Consider the following 13,927-nt stretch of genomic DNA (forward strand, 5'->3'; position numbering starts at 1 on the left):
ATGCACATATTTTCTCTACAGGGGTTGGTATACAAATTTAAAATAGGGTGGGGTCACTTACAGGAAGCTCAGATGGAACTGGTTCACTTGTGGCAGGGGCAGAGTCATAAATGGGGTTAACTATGCTGGGGTTGCAGATGGCAGGGTTGCAGTCTGGAGGCGTCTCGTCCTCTTCCTGTAAAAGAGGGCAAAGGTCAATTATCAAGTTTGAGGTTCCCCATGTTTTATTGTACATTTAGCTTCTGAACAAACAGAATATCAATAAACAGCTGATTGCCTTGAATGAGACAAAAAGTCATTGTTGCACAACATTCAGGGGCGGCAGGTAGCCTAGTGGTTAGCGTTGGACTAGTAACCGAAAGGTTGCAAGATCGAATCCCCGAGCTGACAAGGTAAAAATCTGTCATTCTGCCACTGAACACGGTAGTTAACCCACTGTTCCTAGGCCGTCATTGAAAATAAGAATTTGTTCTTAACTGACTTGCCTAGTTAAATAAATTTGAAAAAATTCAGACAACATTCAACCAACACACTCACCTTAAAGTAGTGGAACTGGAATGGTTTGGTCTTGTGGGTGTAGAAGTGGTAGCCTACGAACCCAGCCCCAGCCATCAGCATGACCAGCAGCACAACTCCAATCCCCATCCCTGCCTTGTGACCCGCGTGGAGCTGGGGGACCAGTCGCAGATAGGGTCAGAGGTCAGACACAGGAGTCCACCAATACCTGACCTTACCAACTGATTTAGGATCAGTTCTCACAATTTGAATCAGTCCTAATCTTAACCATAAACTATAAATCTGATCGAGGACCAGTAGTTTAGCAACATCTCGTCGGAGATCAAGGTGAGAAACTAAACAGAAAATTATGTAATAATCTCACCACTGTCCAAGGAGGTGGGGCTTTGAGGGGTCCCTGCAGCACATGGATGATCCCATTGGATGCCAGGATGTCGGAGTCGACGATGAAGCGGTCGTTGATAAAACGGGAGGAACTCTACAGAGAGATCAGGATGGGACAAGTTTGAGCTCACAGACTACAATCATGAAGTCAAACTTTATTTTCAGTGGTTAACTGTTCTATAAAATACATATGTGGTCTATGAGGCTTGTTCAGTAGCGAATTTTCTCAAACATCTTAGTCCACTCTAGGAGACCTGGTAAACCAGGGCAACATATAATACATTCATATAACGGGGACTGAAAAACAACAGAACCTGAGTGTGGTACAGTGAGTGAATGAACAAAGTACAGTAAGTACAGGGTTGATGTGTACAGTACTGTAGCTCCATGTCTCACCAGGGCCTTTGGGTTGAGGAAGTCAACGATGCCCAGGACAAGGAGGCTTTGGCCCAGCCGGGTGCGGATACGGCTGCCGTTGGTCAGGTCTTTCAGGGCCAAGGCCCGGCCCTCCGAGAGATGGTACTCCATGTCCCTGTGGGTCAGTGTCTGGCCAATACAACACAGGAGAGTGAGTATGAGTGGGTGTACACATTTATACATATACGTGTTCATATAAGTCAGAGTAAGGGCTCTATTCAATCTGGATCGCTGAAGCGGTACAGATTGCGCGATAGACATTTAAAGGTAATTTAGGATTTGGCCGACATATGCAGCGTTTACCGTTAATGCCGTCTCCGCTAACGTGGGAAACCATGTGTTTTGATGTATTTGACAGCATTCCATTTATTCACCTCCAGCCATTACCCCGAGCCGGTCCTCCCCAATGAAGGTACCACCAACCTCTGTGGTTATATTTTTAACAAAATCTAAATATGCTTCTCTGCAAAAATCTGGGTAAAAGATTGAAAGGAATGTGAGTCTTATTCAGTACATTTAGTAATTGCTTGCTTTTCTAAAGTCTACCAACTTAGGCATACCAACTAAGATAATTAGACAAGCTAGCTACTTGGATTTGCTGGATATTGGCGGGAACTGGAACACGCTGTCGTACACGGCGATCCAGAGCATCCCAAACATGCTCAATGGGTGACGTGTCTGGTGAGTATGCAGGCCATGGAAGAACTGGGACATTTTCAGCTTCCAGGAATTGTGTATAGATCCTTGCGACATGGGGCTGTGCAATATCATGCCGAAACATGAGGTGATGGCGGCGGATGAATGGCACGACAATGGGCCTAAGGATCTCGTCACGGTATGTTCATTGTCTGTAGCTTATGCCTGCCCGTACCATAACCCCACCGCCACGGCACTCTGTTCCCAATGTTGACATCAGCAAACCACTCGCCACACGACGCCATGTCTGCCATCTGCCCGGTACAATTGAAAACTGGATTCATCCCTGAAGATAACACTTCTCCAGCGTTCCAGTGGCCATCGAAAGGTGAGCATTTGCCCAATGAAGTCGGTTACGACGCCGAACTGCAGTCAGGTCAAGACCCTGGTGAGGACTACGAGCACTCAGATGAGCTTCCCCAAGACGGTTTCTGACAGTTTATGCAGAAATTCTTCGGTTGTGCAAACCCCCAGTTTCATCAGCTGTCCAGGTGACTGGTGTCAGACGATCCCGCAGGTGAAGAAGCCGGATATGGAGGTCCTGGGCTTGCGTGGTTATGTGTTCTGCGGTTGTGAGGCCGGTTGGACATCCTGCCAAATATTTAAACAGGACAAATCTGACATCTCTATGGGCATGATGCCTCTGGTGGTAATGTACAGGGCTGTGTGTGAGTAGCTGTGTGAGACAGTGCATACATATGTCCGGGTGTGCATCATAATGCATGTCAGTGTGTCTGACAGGGTGTTCTTGTACCTGGTTCTGGTACAGTCCGGTATTATCAGGTACAAACAGAGTGGACTGGATGGTCAGGTTACTGAGGCGCTTCATAAACTGTTTTCCTGACACGGACATCTGGGAGTAGTTCAGGATTTGCTGCAGGGAAAAACGACACCGGATCAGTTAACAAACCACTGTGAGTGAACATACAATAAATCAAAACCTGAATATAATGACACCATTTAGATACTCACAGAGAGGAAGTTGGAGAAGGTGGGCTTCTCAGTGAGGACCTGCAGGAGGTTTCCAGTGCAGGAGTATCCATCTCCTATATAACCTGCTTTACATTCACATTTCACCTCTGGAGGGACACACACACACACACACGTTATGAAACACATTTTTCACACATAGAGGGCTGTCTCTCTCTTTCCCTCCCCTCTCAATGATTCCCTCATCTCCTTTTCCCCTCTTACCCTTGACCCTGTAGCAGAAGGTGTCCCAGGTCTCACTGAGGTTGTTGCGTAAGCCGTAGTCTACGATGCCCACGTGACCAAAGCCACACTTGGGGTTGGAGTAGGTGGTGGGGTAGGCCACTCTGGCCTGGTCCAGCCAGCTAGCCGCACACAGGTTGAGCCCAGCCTGGAGACAGGGTCATCAGAGGGGTAGCATAGTAGGTGTGTGTATGTGTGGGTAAATATGTTTGTGTATCTTTTTCGGGTGTGTGTTAATGTATGTGTGCTCACCTGCTGTGCGTAGGAGAGCTGTGTGTACGTGGCGATGGTCCCCCCCTCTCCTGTGCAGGCCTCCTGGGCCGATGTATAGTTCAGCTTGTACTGTCCCTTATTGGACCGGAAGTGGAACACACCGACTGTGCTGTCTGATGGGAGGGGGGCACCAAAGATAGAAGATGTGAACATCACAGCATATCACACACCACATGTGTGCGTTTGGGTCTTGGAAAAAGAGCAATACTGTATATATATCCTTTGTATTCTTATGCAGACTTTAAATGAAACTCCTATAGAAGGAGTGTACAGTGTGTGTGTGCGTGCATGGCGTACCCTCGTAGTGAAGGTCCGTACACTGGGCGTCAGAGTGGCACTGCCCGTTCTCCTGGAGACAACGGTTCACAAGAAGCTCCTTCACCTCACACGTCACACCGTCCCCGATGTACTTATCCTTACACACACACTTCTTCTTTCCCTATAGACACGCACACACACACGCAAAGATGTATTCATATTTAAAGCAGACAAATAGCTGACATGCCAGGACTATTGGCGGTAAGCTAATAAGTTACCATAGCAACCCCTGTAGTACCCATGGCACCCCGTGGCTGACCCCTTACCGGCCCAGTCATGGTGCAGGCGGCGTGCTCGTGGCAACCCCCGTTGTCATCGACGGAGCAAGGGTCTATAGGCCGACAGATGAAGCCGTCTCCAGAGTGTCCCTGAGGGCAGGCACAGCTCACCTTCTCCCCCTTCTGACTGCACTTCGCTCCCTGGGCACAGCCACCGTTCCAGGACATACACAGGTCGGCCACTAGAGGGCGATGGAGAGGAGGAGGAAGGAGCAGCAAAAGGAGCAATTCATGACACAGAAGAGAAGCAGTGATCAACAGTGATGTACATAATTTGTTTCATGTGCGTATACACAGTATGTGTCTGCATGTGGGATGTGTGTGTGTGTGTGTGTGTGTTGTAGTACTCCAGTGTTGTCTGTGCAGGCCATTACCAGTGCAGCTGATGCCGTCTCCCTCGTAGAAAAGTTTACATACACAGGTGTTGTTCTTTTTACATATGCCGTTCTGAGAGCAGGTTGGGGAGCAAACTGGACCCTCCGCTATAGGGAGAGGGGGTGAAGGGTGACGGGAACAGTTAACATCAAAGTTTAAATGATAAATATCAGTGTTTTAAATGTAGTAGAAACTGCCATTTCAAGATGATGGCTCTTGGTCTTCCTTTTGTGTGGTGGACATTTTGTAACTTGTGGTTCTTTACCTAGTTGTGTCTCACAGCGCTGGCCGGTCCAGCCCTGTTCACAGAAACAGGAGCCTGTCCCTTTAAGGCCTTCTTCACATGACCCATGCTCTGTGCAGTTACATGCTGAGGGAAAAAAATGACATCATATTACAAATCAGGTTCAAGATTCAGTATGGAGAATGATTCAAGATGATACTAAATTAAGCCACACAAGTTCACGATGAAATTCTTCACACAAGGTAGCACAACTAAATCTTGAGATGAAGGTATCCACACCAGAGCGCTACACACCTGTGCAGCCCGATCCATAGTGGCCTTTTTCACACAACTCACAGGCGTCGCCATGGAAACCAGTGTCACATGTGCAGTTACCGTTGCCTAGGTGACCGTCATCACACTTTCCATGGTTCAAACAGGGAGATGAATTCCCGCCAGGACAAACTTGAGGTAAACACGAACAGGAAGTCAAAGGCATGATGGGAAACAACTCAGATCTGTAGTCTTTCACTTCAAACACCTGCTTTAACAAATGCCAATCACATTTCTGAGACTGCATGAGACTTTTGGAGCTAGTCTTTGAGAATTACATTCTTTATGCGGTTTTCACCACAAGCTGTCATTGTTGTCCTATTTATTAGGCTGCATTCCAAATAGTACCCTGTTCCCTAGTACATTTGACAAGTAGTGCACTATAAAGGGAATAAGATGCCATTTGAGATGCAGTCTTGGTATGATCAGGGAGATCTGAGGCATATTTTGGGAGTTCTTACCCAGACAGTCACGTCCATAGAAGCCAGCACAGCACTTGGGTTGCCAGAGGACAAAAGTACATATGGCCTGGCAGCCTTTATTCATATTCACTATCGTATGCAGGTCACATTTCTTCACCTCCTGCAGAATACGTATATAGGGGCAGTTTTTAGTAGGGGACAGATGCAAGTGTTATATCCACATAAAGGTTACGACGGGTGGCTGGATGAACAGATACCTTGAGTTTGGACCCAGGGGGGCAGCGTGTTGATGATGTGCAGAATGAACAGGGTAGCTATCACACAGGAGAAACACAGAAAAAAACGTTCTAAGACAATAATAATTCTAATCACCTTATTCCATGGTAGCAATAAAAAGACCATATACTGCATGATATGGTCACACTCACCGGGAAATCTATAGTTTCCTTTTTGTCACAGCGACCCCCGAGACTCGGCGGGTTCAGCAGACAGTCGATCCCATAGGCTATCCCACCGTTGAAGGGGAGGTGCCTCTGGATGATTCGGCAGTTCCCGTCATTGAGGAAGATTTCACCCTGTGCAAAAAAGTACATCTCTCAGAAAATGTTGGCTTCTGGGTCAATCCAAATACCACAAGATGGCCTTACTTTTTTGTCTCGAAATTGATTTTATTCCGTGTTGTACAAACACAACTCTACTTTGTTTTACTCACTATGTTGTCCAGCCCTCCACAGTTGGCTTTGAGTTCGGATCCCTGGAGCGTCCGTATAGGATTGATGTGGACCAGCTCTGCTGCATACACCTTGGTGTCTCGGAGGATGTGGTATTTGAGGTACTCCAGCAGGTGTCCTCTGTTCTGTGTGTTGTAAAGGAAGTCTTTCTGCTCCTGGGGCAGTGCGGCCATGGCGCGGTCCGACGGCAGGAACAATGTCACGGGCTGGTGGAGGGGGTCGTTCACCATTGCCATCACATCTGTGTCCTGCAGGGAGAAACAGAGAAGAACACCTTCTTGAACACTTTTCAGGGGAGAAGTTTTAGATTGCTATTCTCAGAATCCATAAAGGAAATAGGAACTTCACAGGGACAAATACTAACCAACAGTAGTTTGTAGAAGGTCTTGTAACCATTACCATCAGCCACATCAGTGAGGTTCAACTGTGGAGGGAGAGATGGATAGAGAGAGAGACAGGGAGATGGTGATGAGTTATCCCATGATGGAGTGTTTGACAGATTTAAACAGGTGTATTGATTACAAATAGTCTTTATATTTGTACATACTGGCCCCTCTATCACATCAGCCTTCTTCAGGCTCTCTGGTATCATGAAGGTGTCAATCTCATGGATGATCCCATTGATGCTCGGGTCATCACTGTGCACCACTTTCACCATGTTGTTGATGAGGATGGTACCCTGGAAACAAGGACAGGAGACCTCAGCTCTCACACCACCACCATGGAATCTCTTCCTCAAATGTAGCAGAGGAACCAGATGCAACATATATCCATACTATACTTCTACACTTCTCAAGGTATACAGTGTATTCAGAAAGTATTCAGACCCCTTGACTTTTTCCATATTTTGTTGCGTTAGCCTTATTTAAATAAAAATAAAACTATCCTCATCAATCTACACACAATACCCCATAATGCCAAATTGAAAAAAGGTTTTTAGACATTTTTACAAATGTATTACAAAAAATGGTGTTTAGATCCTTTGCTATGAGACTCGAAATTGAGCTCAGGTGCATCCTGTTTCCATTGATCATCCTTGAGATGTTTCTACAACTTGATTGGAGTCCACCTGTGGTAAATTCTATTGATTGGACATGATTTGGAAAGGCACACACCTGTCTATATAAGGTCACACAGTTGACAGTGCATATCAGAGCAAAAACCAAGCCATGAGGTCGAAGGAATTGTCTGTAGAGCTCCGAGACAGGATTGTGTCGAGGCACAGATCTGGGGATAGCAGATCTGGGGATAGCATTATTCTTAAATGGAAGAGGTTTGGAACCACTAAGACTCGTCCTAGAGCTGGCCGCCCGACAAAACTGAGCAATCGGGAGAGACGTTTTCCAGCGGCAGGGACTGGGAGACTAGTCAGGATCGAGGGAAAGATGAACGGCGCAAAATACAGAGATCCTTGATGAAAATCTGCTCCAGAGAGCTCAGGACCTCAGACTGGGGCGAAAGTTCACCTTCCAACAGGACAACAACCCTAAGCACACAGCCAAGACAACGCAGGAGTGGCTTCAGGACAAGTCTCTGAATGTCCTTAAGTGACCCAGCCAGAGCCCGGATTGGAACCCGATTGAACATCTCTTGGAGAGACCTGAAAATAGCTCTGCAGCGACACTCCCCATCCAACCTGACAGAGCTTGAGTGGATCTGCAGAGAAGAAAGGGAGAAACTCCCCAAATACAGGTCTGCCAAGCTTGTAGCATCATACCCAAGAAGACTTGAGACGGTAATCGCTGCCAAATGTGCTTCAACAAAGTACTGAGTAAAGGGTCTGAATACTTATGTAAATGTAATATATATATATGTAGATTTTTTTTTATACATTTGCAAACATTTAGAGAAGCCTGTTTTTGCTTTGCCATTATGAGGTATTGTGTGTAGATTGATGGAGTCTGAATACTTTCCGAATGCACTGTATAAATAATATCCAATCCATCATGATAAGAAATGGAATCTAGGATAATAATCCAGACATTGAAGCAACCAACAGAATCCACTGGGAGTGTTGTAATCTCATTGGTTACCTCAGAGTAGGTGATGGTCAAGACGTCTCCCATGAGAGTGGTCAGGTTTCTGGGCGTGGTCAGGTCACTGGCCAATAGGGTGTGACATGACACAATGTGGTAGCGAAGAATCTTGGCCCTCTTCTCTCTCTTCGAGGGATTCCTCAACTCTTTTGCCTAAGAGCAAGTCATGAGACAAGATAAGATCCGTACACACACAGGTATATAAATACAGGCGCATACACACACACACACTTTCCTACCGTATCCCCCTGGGCGAAGGCCTCAGCTGTTGGAGCAAAGACGGTGAATGGACCCCGGCCCTTCAGAGAGATATCTGCCATCTGAAAACAAACAACGTTCAACCAACAATATCTTTAGTTCATTTGCTATTATTTTAATCAACAGTGATTGTGTTGTGCCTTTCTTACTAGGATGTGTAACTTAATACAGAACATAAATAAAAGTGTGTTACTGGTCAGAGAGAGACTCACCATCAACCCAAGATAAAAATCCCTCAGTTTCCTGGTGAGAAGCTCCTGTAGATGAAAAAGATAAACACTGATCAATGGTCAAATGAAGTGAGTGAGTGAGTGAGTGAGTGAGTGAGTGAGTGAGTGAGTGAGTGAGTGAGTGAGTGAGTGAGTGAGAAAGAGATAAAGTGGGAAAAGAGGTGTGAGCTTACATGGGGTATGTACATGTACTTACAAATGGCAATCAAATGTAACTTTTACTTGATCATGCTATGTGTTGTCTCCTCTCCTGCTCACCTTGCCCACAGTGCCTTTGCAGCTGATGCCGTCGCCCATGTATCCGTCCATACAGGTGCAGCTGCGTTCCCCTGGACCAGTCATATTACACCTGGCGTACCTGTGGCAGTCCCTTTGTTTCTGCCAAGAGGATCACCACATTGTTACATGATTCACCACGCTGTTACACTGTTCACCACACAGTTACACTGTTCACCACATTGTTGCACTGTTCACCACACTGTTGCACTGCTCACTACATTTACACTGTTCACCACACTGTTACACTGTTCACCTCATTGTTACACTGTTCACCACACTGTTGCACTGTTCACTACATTTACACTGTTCACCACACTGTTACACTGTTCACCACACTGTTGCACTGTTCACTACAGTTACACTGTTCACCACACTGTTGCACTGTTCACTACAGTTACACTGTTCACCACACTGTTGCACTGCTCACTACATTTACACTGTTCACCACACTGTTACACTGTTCACCTCATTGTTACACTGTTCACCACACTGTTGCACTGTTCACTACATTGTTACACTGTTGCACTGTTCACTACCTTTACACTGTTCACCACATTGTTACACTGTTCACCACTCTGTTACACTGTTCACCACACTGTTACACTGTTCACTACATTTACACTGTTCACCACACTGTTACACTGTTCATCACTCTGTTCACCACTCTGTTACACTGTTCACCACACTGTACACTGTTCATTACATTTACACTGTTCACCACTCTGTTACACTGTTCACCACACTGTTACACTGTTCACCACACTGTTACACTGTTCACCACACTGTTACACTGTTCACCACTCTGTTCATCACACTGTTACACTGTTCACCACACTGTAACACTGTCAACCACACTGTAACACTGTCAACCACACTGTAACACTGTTCACCACACTGTAACACTGTTCACCACACTGTAACGCTGTTCACCACACTGTAATGCTGTTAACCACACTGTAACACTGTTAACCACACTGTAACACTGTTCACCACACTGTAACACTGTTCACCACACTGTAACACTGTTCACCACACTGTAACACTGTTCACCACACTGTAACGCTGTTAACCACACTGTAACACTGTTCACCACACTGTAACTCTGTTAACCACACTGTTACACTGTTCACTACATTATCACTGTTCACCACACTGTAACACTGTTCACCACACTGTAACACTTTTCACCACACTGTAACACTGTTCACCACACTGTAACACTTTTCACCACACTGTAACACTTTTCACCACACTGTACCACTGTTCACCACACTGTAACACTGTTCACCACACTGTAACACTGTTCACCACACTGTAACACTTTTCACCACACTGTAACACTTTTCACTACATTAACACTGTTCACCACACTGTAACACTGTTCACCACACTGTAACACTTTTCACCACACTAACACTTTTCACCACACTGTAACACTGTAACCACACTGTAACACTGTTAACCACACTGTAACACTGTTCACCACACTGTAACGCTGTTCACCACACTGTAACGCTGTTAACCACACTGTAACACTGTTCACCACACTGTAACACTTTTCACCACACTGTAACACTTTTCACCACACTGTAACACTGTTCACCACACTGTAACACTGTTAATCACACTGTAACACTGTTCACCACACTAACACTTTTCACCACACTGTAACACTTTTCACCACACTGTAACACTGTTCACCACACTGTAACACTTTTCACCACACTGTAACACTTTTCACCACACTGTAACACTGTTCACCACACTGTAACACTTTTCACCACACTGTAACACTTTTCACCACACTGTAACACTGTTAACCACACTGTAACACTGTTAACCACACTGTAACACTGTTAACCACACTGTAACACTGTTCACCACACTGTAACACTGTTCACCACACTGTAACACTGTTCACCACACTGTAACACTGTTCACCACACTGTAACACTGTTCACTACATTAACACTGTATTGAGGGAGAGATTAGAGATGTACCGTTCGACAGAGGTTGATAACCGTACAAGACTCCTTCCCATCTCCTGTGTAGCCTTGGCTGCACCCACACGACGTCTGGATAGAAAACATGAAATAAGTCAGTTCATTGTTTTACAACAGATTGATGGACACCGAACACACACGACGGACCGACCAACCAACCAACTTACTTTGTTAGGTCCGGTGTGAATACAGTCTGCATTGGCATGGCAGCCTCCTTTACCGTCCAGGCAGGGGTTGATCTCTGAGGGAAAATAAAACAATGTTTAACATTGTTTGGGTCTAAATTGGCTCAAATCATTTCTTACCGCTACTTTCAGTGGTAGCCCAGCCCTAGGTAACAAAACGAACAAACACAGCTGAAACTCAACATTATTTCAGAACCTGACCTGTCAAAGTGTGTAGATTAAAGATGCACACTTACGTACACACACCATCCCATCGCCGTGATATCCCGTGTTGCACACGCACTGCCTGCGTCCAGGGAGAGTCCTCTTACACACAGCGTGAGGACTGCATCCTCCGTTATTGTCTTTGCAGGCATCTTTCGCTGCACACACACACACACACACACACACACACACACACACACACACACACACACACACACACACACACACACACACACACACACACACACACACACACACACACACAGATAGAGAGAGATTTGTTACACCTAGTTTCCTGTGTGGTAGCCATGTATAATAGCAGTTCAGGTACCAGTATAGTAGTGCATGCTGGAAAGTGACAGGAAGGATACCTTTGCAGTTAGTGCCGTTACCCTGAAACCCTGCCAAGCATTCACAGCGACCTACAACACATCTGTGAGAGAGATGCAAAAGAGGAGAAGAGATGGAACCACAGTTTGCAGGTAAGAGATTTAAGAACCGTTTCTCAGGCTTGCTGTGCTGAAATGGTTTGATTTCAACATAGTCACATCATAGAGTGGTGGGAAGCTGAAGTCAGAGTGAGTTCACTCACATTGCACTGGTGTGGCACTTCCTGTCCCCACAGTTCTCTTCTCTAGTGAACTCTGAAACACAGCATACAGGGATGACGTGTCACAGTACTTCGAACATAATATGAGATGATCCTATAACATTGATATGATTCATGTGAGTTAAAATGCCCATGTGACTTCTACTTGTAATACATGTGTGTTTTCTTTGGCATGTCTTTCTGTCAGTTAGGGGTGGGACTATTGTCCCTTGGTAGGACACGTCCTGTGCGGTGTCATTTGCATCCCTTGCCTTTGCAACCATGAAAAACACATCATACATGTTTTTGTTGATGTTGAACTGATTGTCAATGATAAAACAAAATGTAAGTCCTCTGTACTGCAAAACTGTATTTGTATGTATACTTTAAAGTACTTAGGGTATGCAAATTGTCTTGTCCCCGTAGTAATGAGTAAAGTTGTAGTGACATGTTTTGGGGATTTAGAGATATCTATTATTTGAATTCTAGAAAGTAAATAAAAGTATTTCATATTTGTATGGATTAATAAAAACAAAGAATGCTATTAAAATGCTTTTCATTTTATATATATAATACAGTGGGGTCAGAAATTATTAACACTCGTACCAGGACATTTTAGCCAACAATCTGGTTGCCTCTGCCAGGAGGCTGAAACTTGACCACAAGTGGATCTTCCAGCAACACAATAACCCCAAGCACATCAAAATCCACAAAGAAATGGTTAATTGGCCACAAAATCAACATTTTGCAATGGCCATCTCAGTCTCCGGACTTGAAAACCTGTGGTTTGAATTGAAGAGGGCAGTCCATAAGCACAGATGACGGATATCAAGGATCTGGAAGGATTCTGTATGGAGGAATGGTCTAAGATCACTCCAAATGTGTTCTCCAACTCATACAACATTTTAGGAAAAGACTCAGTGCCATTATCCTCGCAAGGTGAGGTATTTAAAGTTATTGAAAACAGGAGTGTCAATCATTTTTACCCCTACCTTTTTGAGAAACAATAAACATTACTTGTTAAACAAAATCTATTTTAACCAAGAAAGTGTTAAAAATATCAAAATATATTTTATATTTGAGATTCTTTAAAATAGCCACCTTTGCCTTGATGACAGCTTTGCACTCTTGGCATTCTCTCAACCAGCTTCATGAGGTAGTCACCTGAAATGTATTTCAATTAACAGGTGTACCTTGTTAAAAGTTAATTTGTGGAATTTCTTTCCTTCTTATTGTGTTTGAGCCAATCAGTTGTGTTGTGACAAGGTGGGGGAGTATACAGAAGATAGCCCGATTTGGTAAAAGACCAAGTCCATATTATGTCAAGAACATCTCAAATAAGCAAAGATAAACAACAGTCCATCATTACTTTATGACATGAAGGTCAGTCAGTCTGGAAAATTTCAAGAACATTGAAAGTTTCTTCAAGTGCAGTCGCAAAAATCATCAAGCAATATGATGAAAATGGCTCTCACGAGGACCGCCACAGGAAAAGAAGACCCAGAGTTACCTCTGCTGCAAAGGATAAGTTTATTAGAGTTACCAGCCTCAGAAATGGGCAATTAACTGCACCTCAGATTGCAGCCCAAATAAATGCTTCCCAGAGTTCAAGTAACAGACACACCTCAACATCAACTGTTCAGAGGAGACTGTATGAATCAGGCCTTCATGGTTGAATTGCTGCAAGGAAACCACTACTGAACGACACCAATAAGAAGAAGAGACTTGCTTGGGCCAAGAAACTCAAGCAATGGAAATTAGACCGGTGGAAATCTGTCCTAAGGTCAGATGAGACCAAATTTTAGATTTTTGGTTCCAACCGCCGTGTCTTTGTGAGACGCAGAGTAGGTGAACGGATGATCTCCGCATGTGTGGTTCCCACCGTGAAGCATGGAGGAGGTGGTGTGCTGGTGTGGGGGTGCTTTGATGGTGACACGGTCAGTGATTTATTTAGAATTCAAGGCA

The 13,927-nt window shown here is 44.8% G+C and overlaps 1 protein-coding gene across 1 annotated transcript in view; it reads right to left on the minus strand.

The window, feature by feature from the left end:
- Nucleotides 1-13,927, minus strand: part of stab2 (stabilin 2) — a 35,071-nt gene that overhangs the window by 744 nt on the left and 20,400 nt on the right. The window contains exons 39-66 of the mRNA XM_029761099.1: nt 11,966-12,017; nt 11,745-11,806; nt 11,406-11,531; nt 11,152-11,225; nt 10,982-11,056; nt 8,961-9,080; nt 8,685-8,729; nt 8,454-8,534; nt 8,212-8,367; nt 6,726-6,857; nt 6,543-6,602; nt 6,160-6,426; nt 5,876-6,022; nt 5,705-5,761; nt 5,487-5,607; nt 5,008-5,157; nt 4,735-4,839; nt 4,469-4,576; nt 4,083-4,276; nt 3,796-3,937; nt 3,478-3,611; nt 3,208-3,373; nt 2,986-3,092; nt 2,768-2,887; nt 1,297-1,446; nt 881-994; nt 538-669; nt 62-175 (exon numbers count right to left, since the gene is read on the minus strand). Coding sequence (XP_029616959.1) covers nt 62-175; nt 538-669; nt 881-994; nt 1,297-1,446; nt 2,768-2,887; nt 2,986-3,092; nt 3,208-3,373; nt 3,478-3,611; nt 3,796-3,937; nt 4,083-4,276; nt 4,469-4,576; nt 4,735-4,839; nt 5,008-5,157; nt 5,487-5,607; nt 5,705-5,761; nt 5,876-6,022; nt 6,160-6,426; nt 6,543-6,602; nt 6,726-6,857; nt 8,212-8,367; nt 8,454-8,534; nt 8,685-8,729; nt 8,961-9,080; nt 10,982-11,056; nt 11,152-11,225; nt 11,406-11,531; nt 11,745-11,806; nt 11,966-12,017 — 3,311 coding nt within the window. The remainder of the gene's footprint in view (nt 1-61; nt 176-537; nt 670-880; nt 995-1,296; nt 1,447-2,767; nt 2,888-2,985; nt 3,093-3,207; nt 3,374-3,477; nt 3,612-3,795; nt 3,938-4,082; nt 4,277-4,468; nt 4,577-4,734; nt 4,840-5,007; nt 5,158-5,486; nt 5,608-5,704; nt 5,762-5,875; nt 6,023-6,159; nt 6,427-6,542; nt 6,603-6,725; nt 6,858-8,211; nt 8,368-8,453; nt 8,535-8,684; nt 8,730-8,960; nt 9,081-10,981; nt 11,057-11,151; nt 11,226-11,405; nt 11,532-11,744; nt 11,807-11,965; nt 12,018-13,927) is intronic.

Source organism: Salmo trutta, chromosome 8 (assembly GCF_901001165.1).
Source record: "Salmo trutta chromosome 8, fSalTru1.1, whole genome shotgun sequence".
Classification (NCBI taxonomy): domain Eukaryota; kingdom Metazoa; phylum Chordata; class Actinopteri; order Salmoniformes; family Salmonidae; genus Salmo; species Salmo trutta.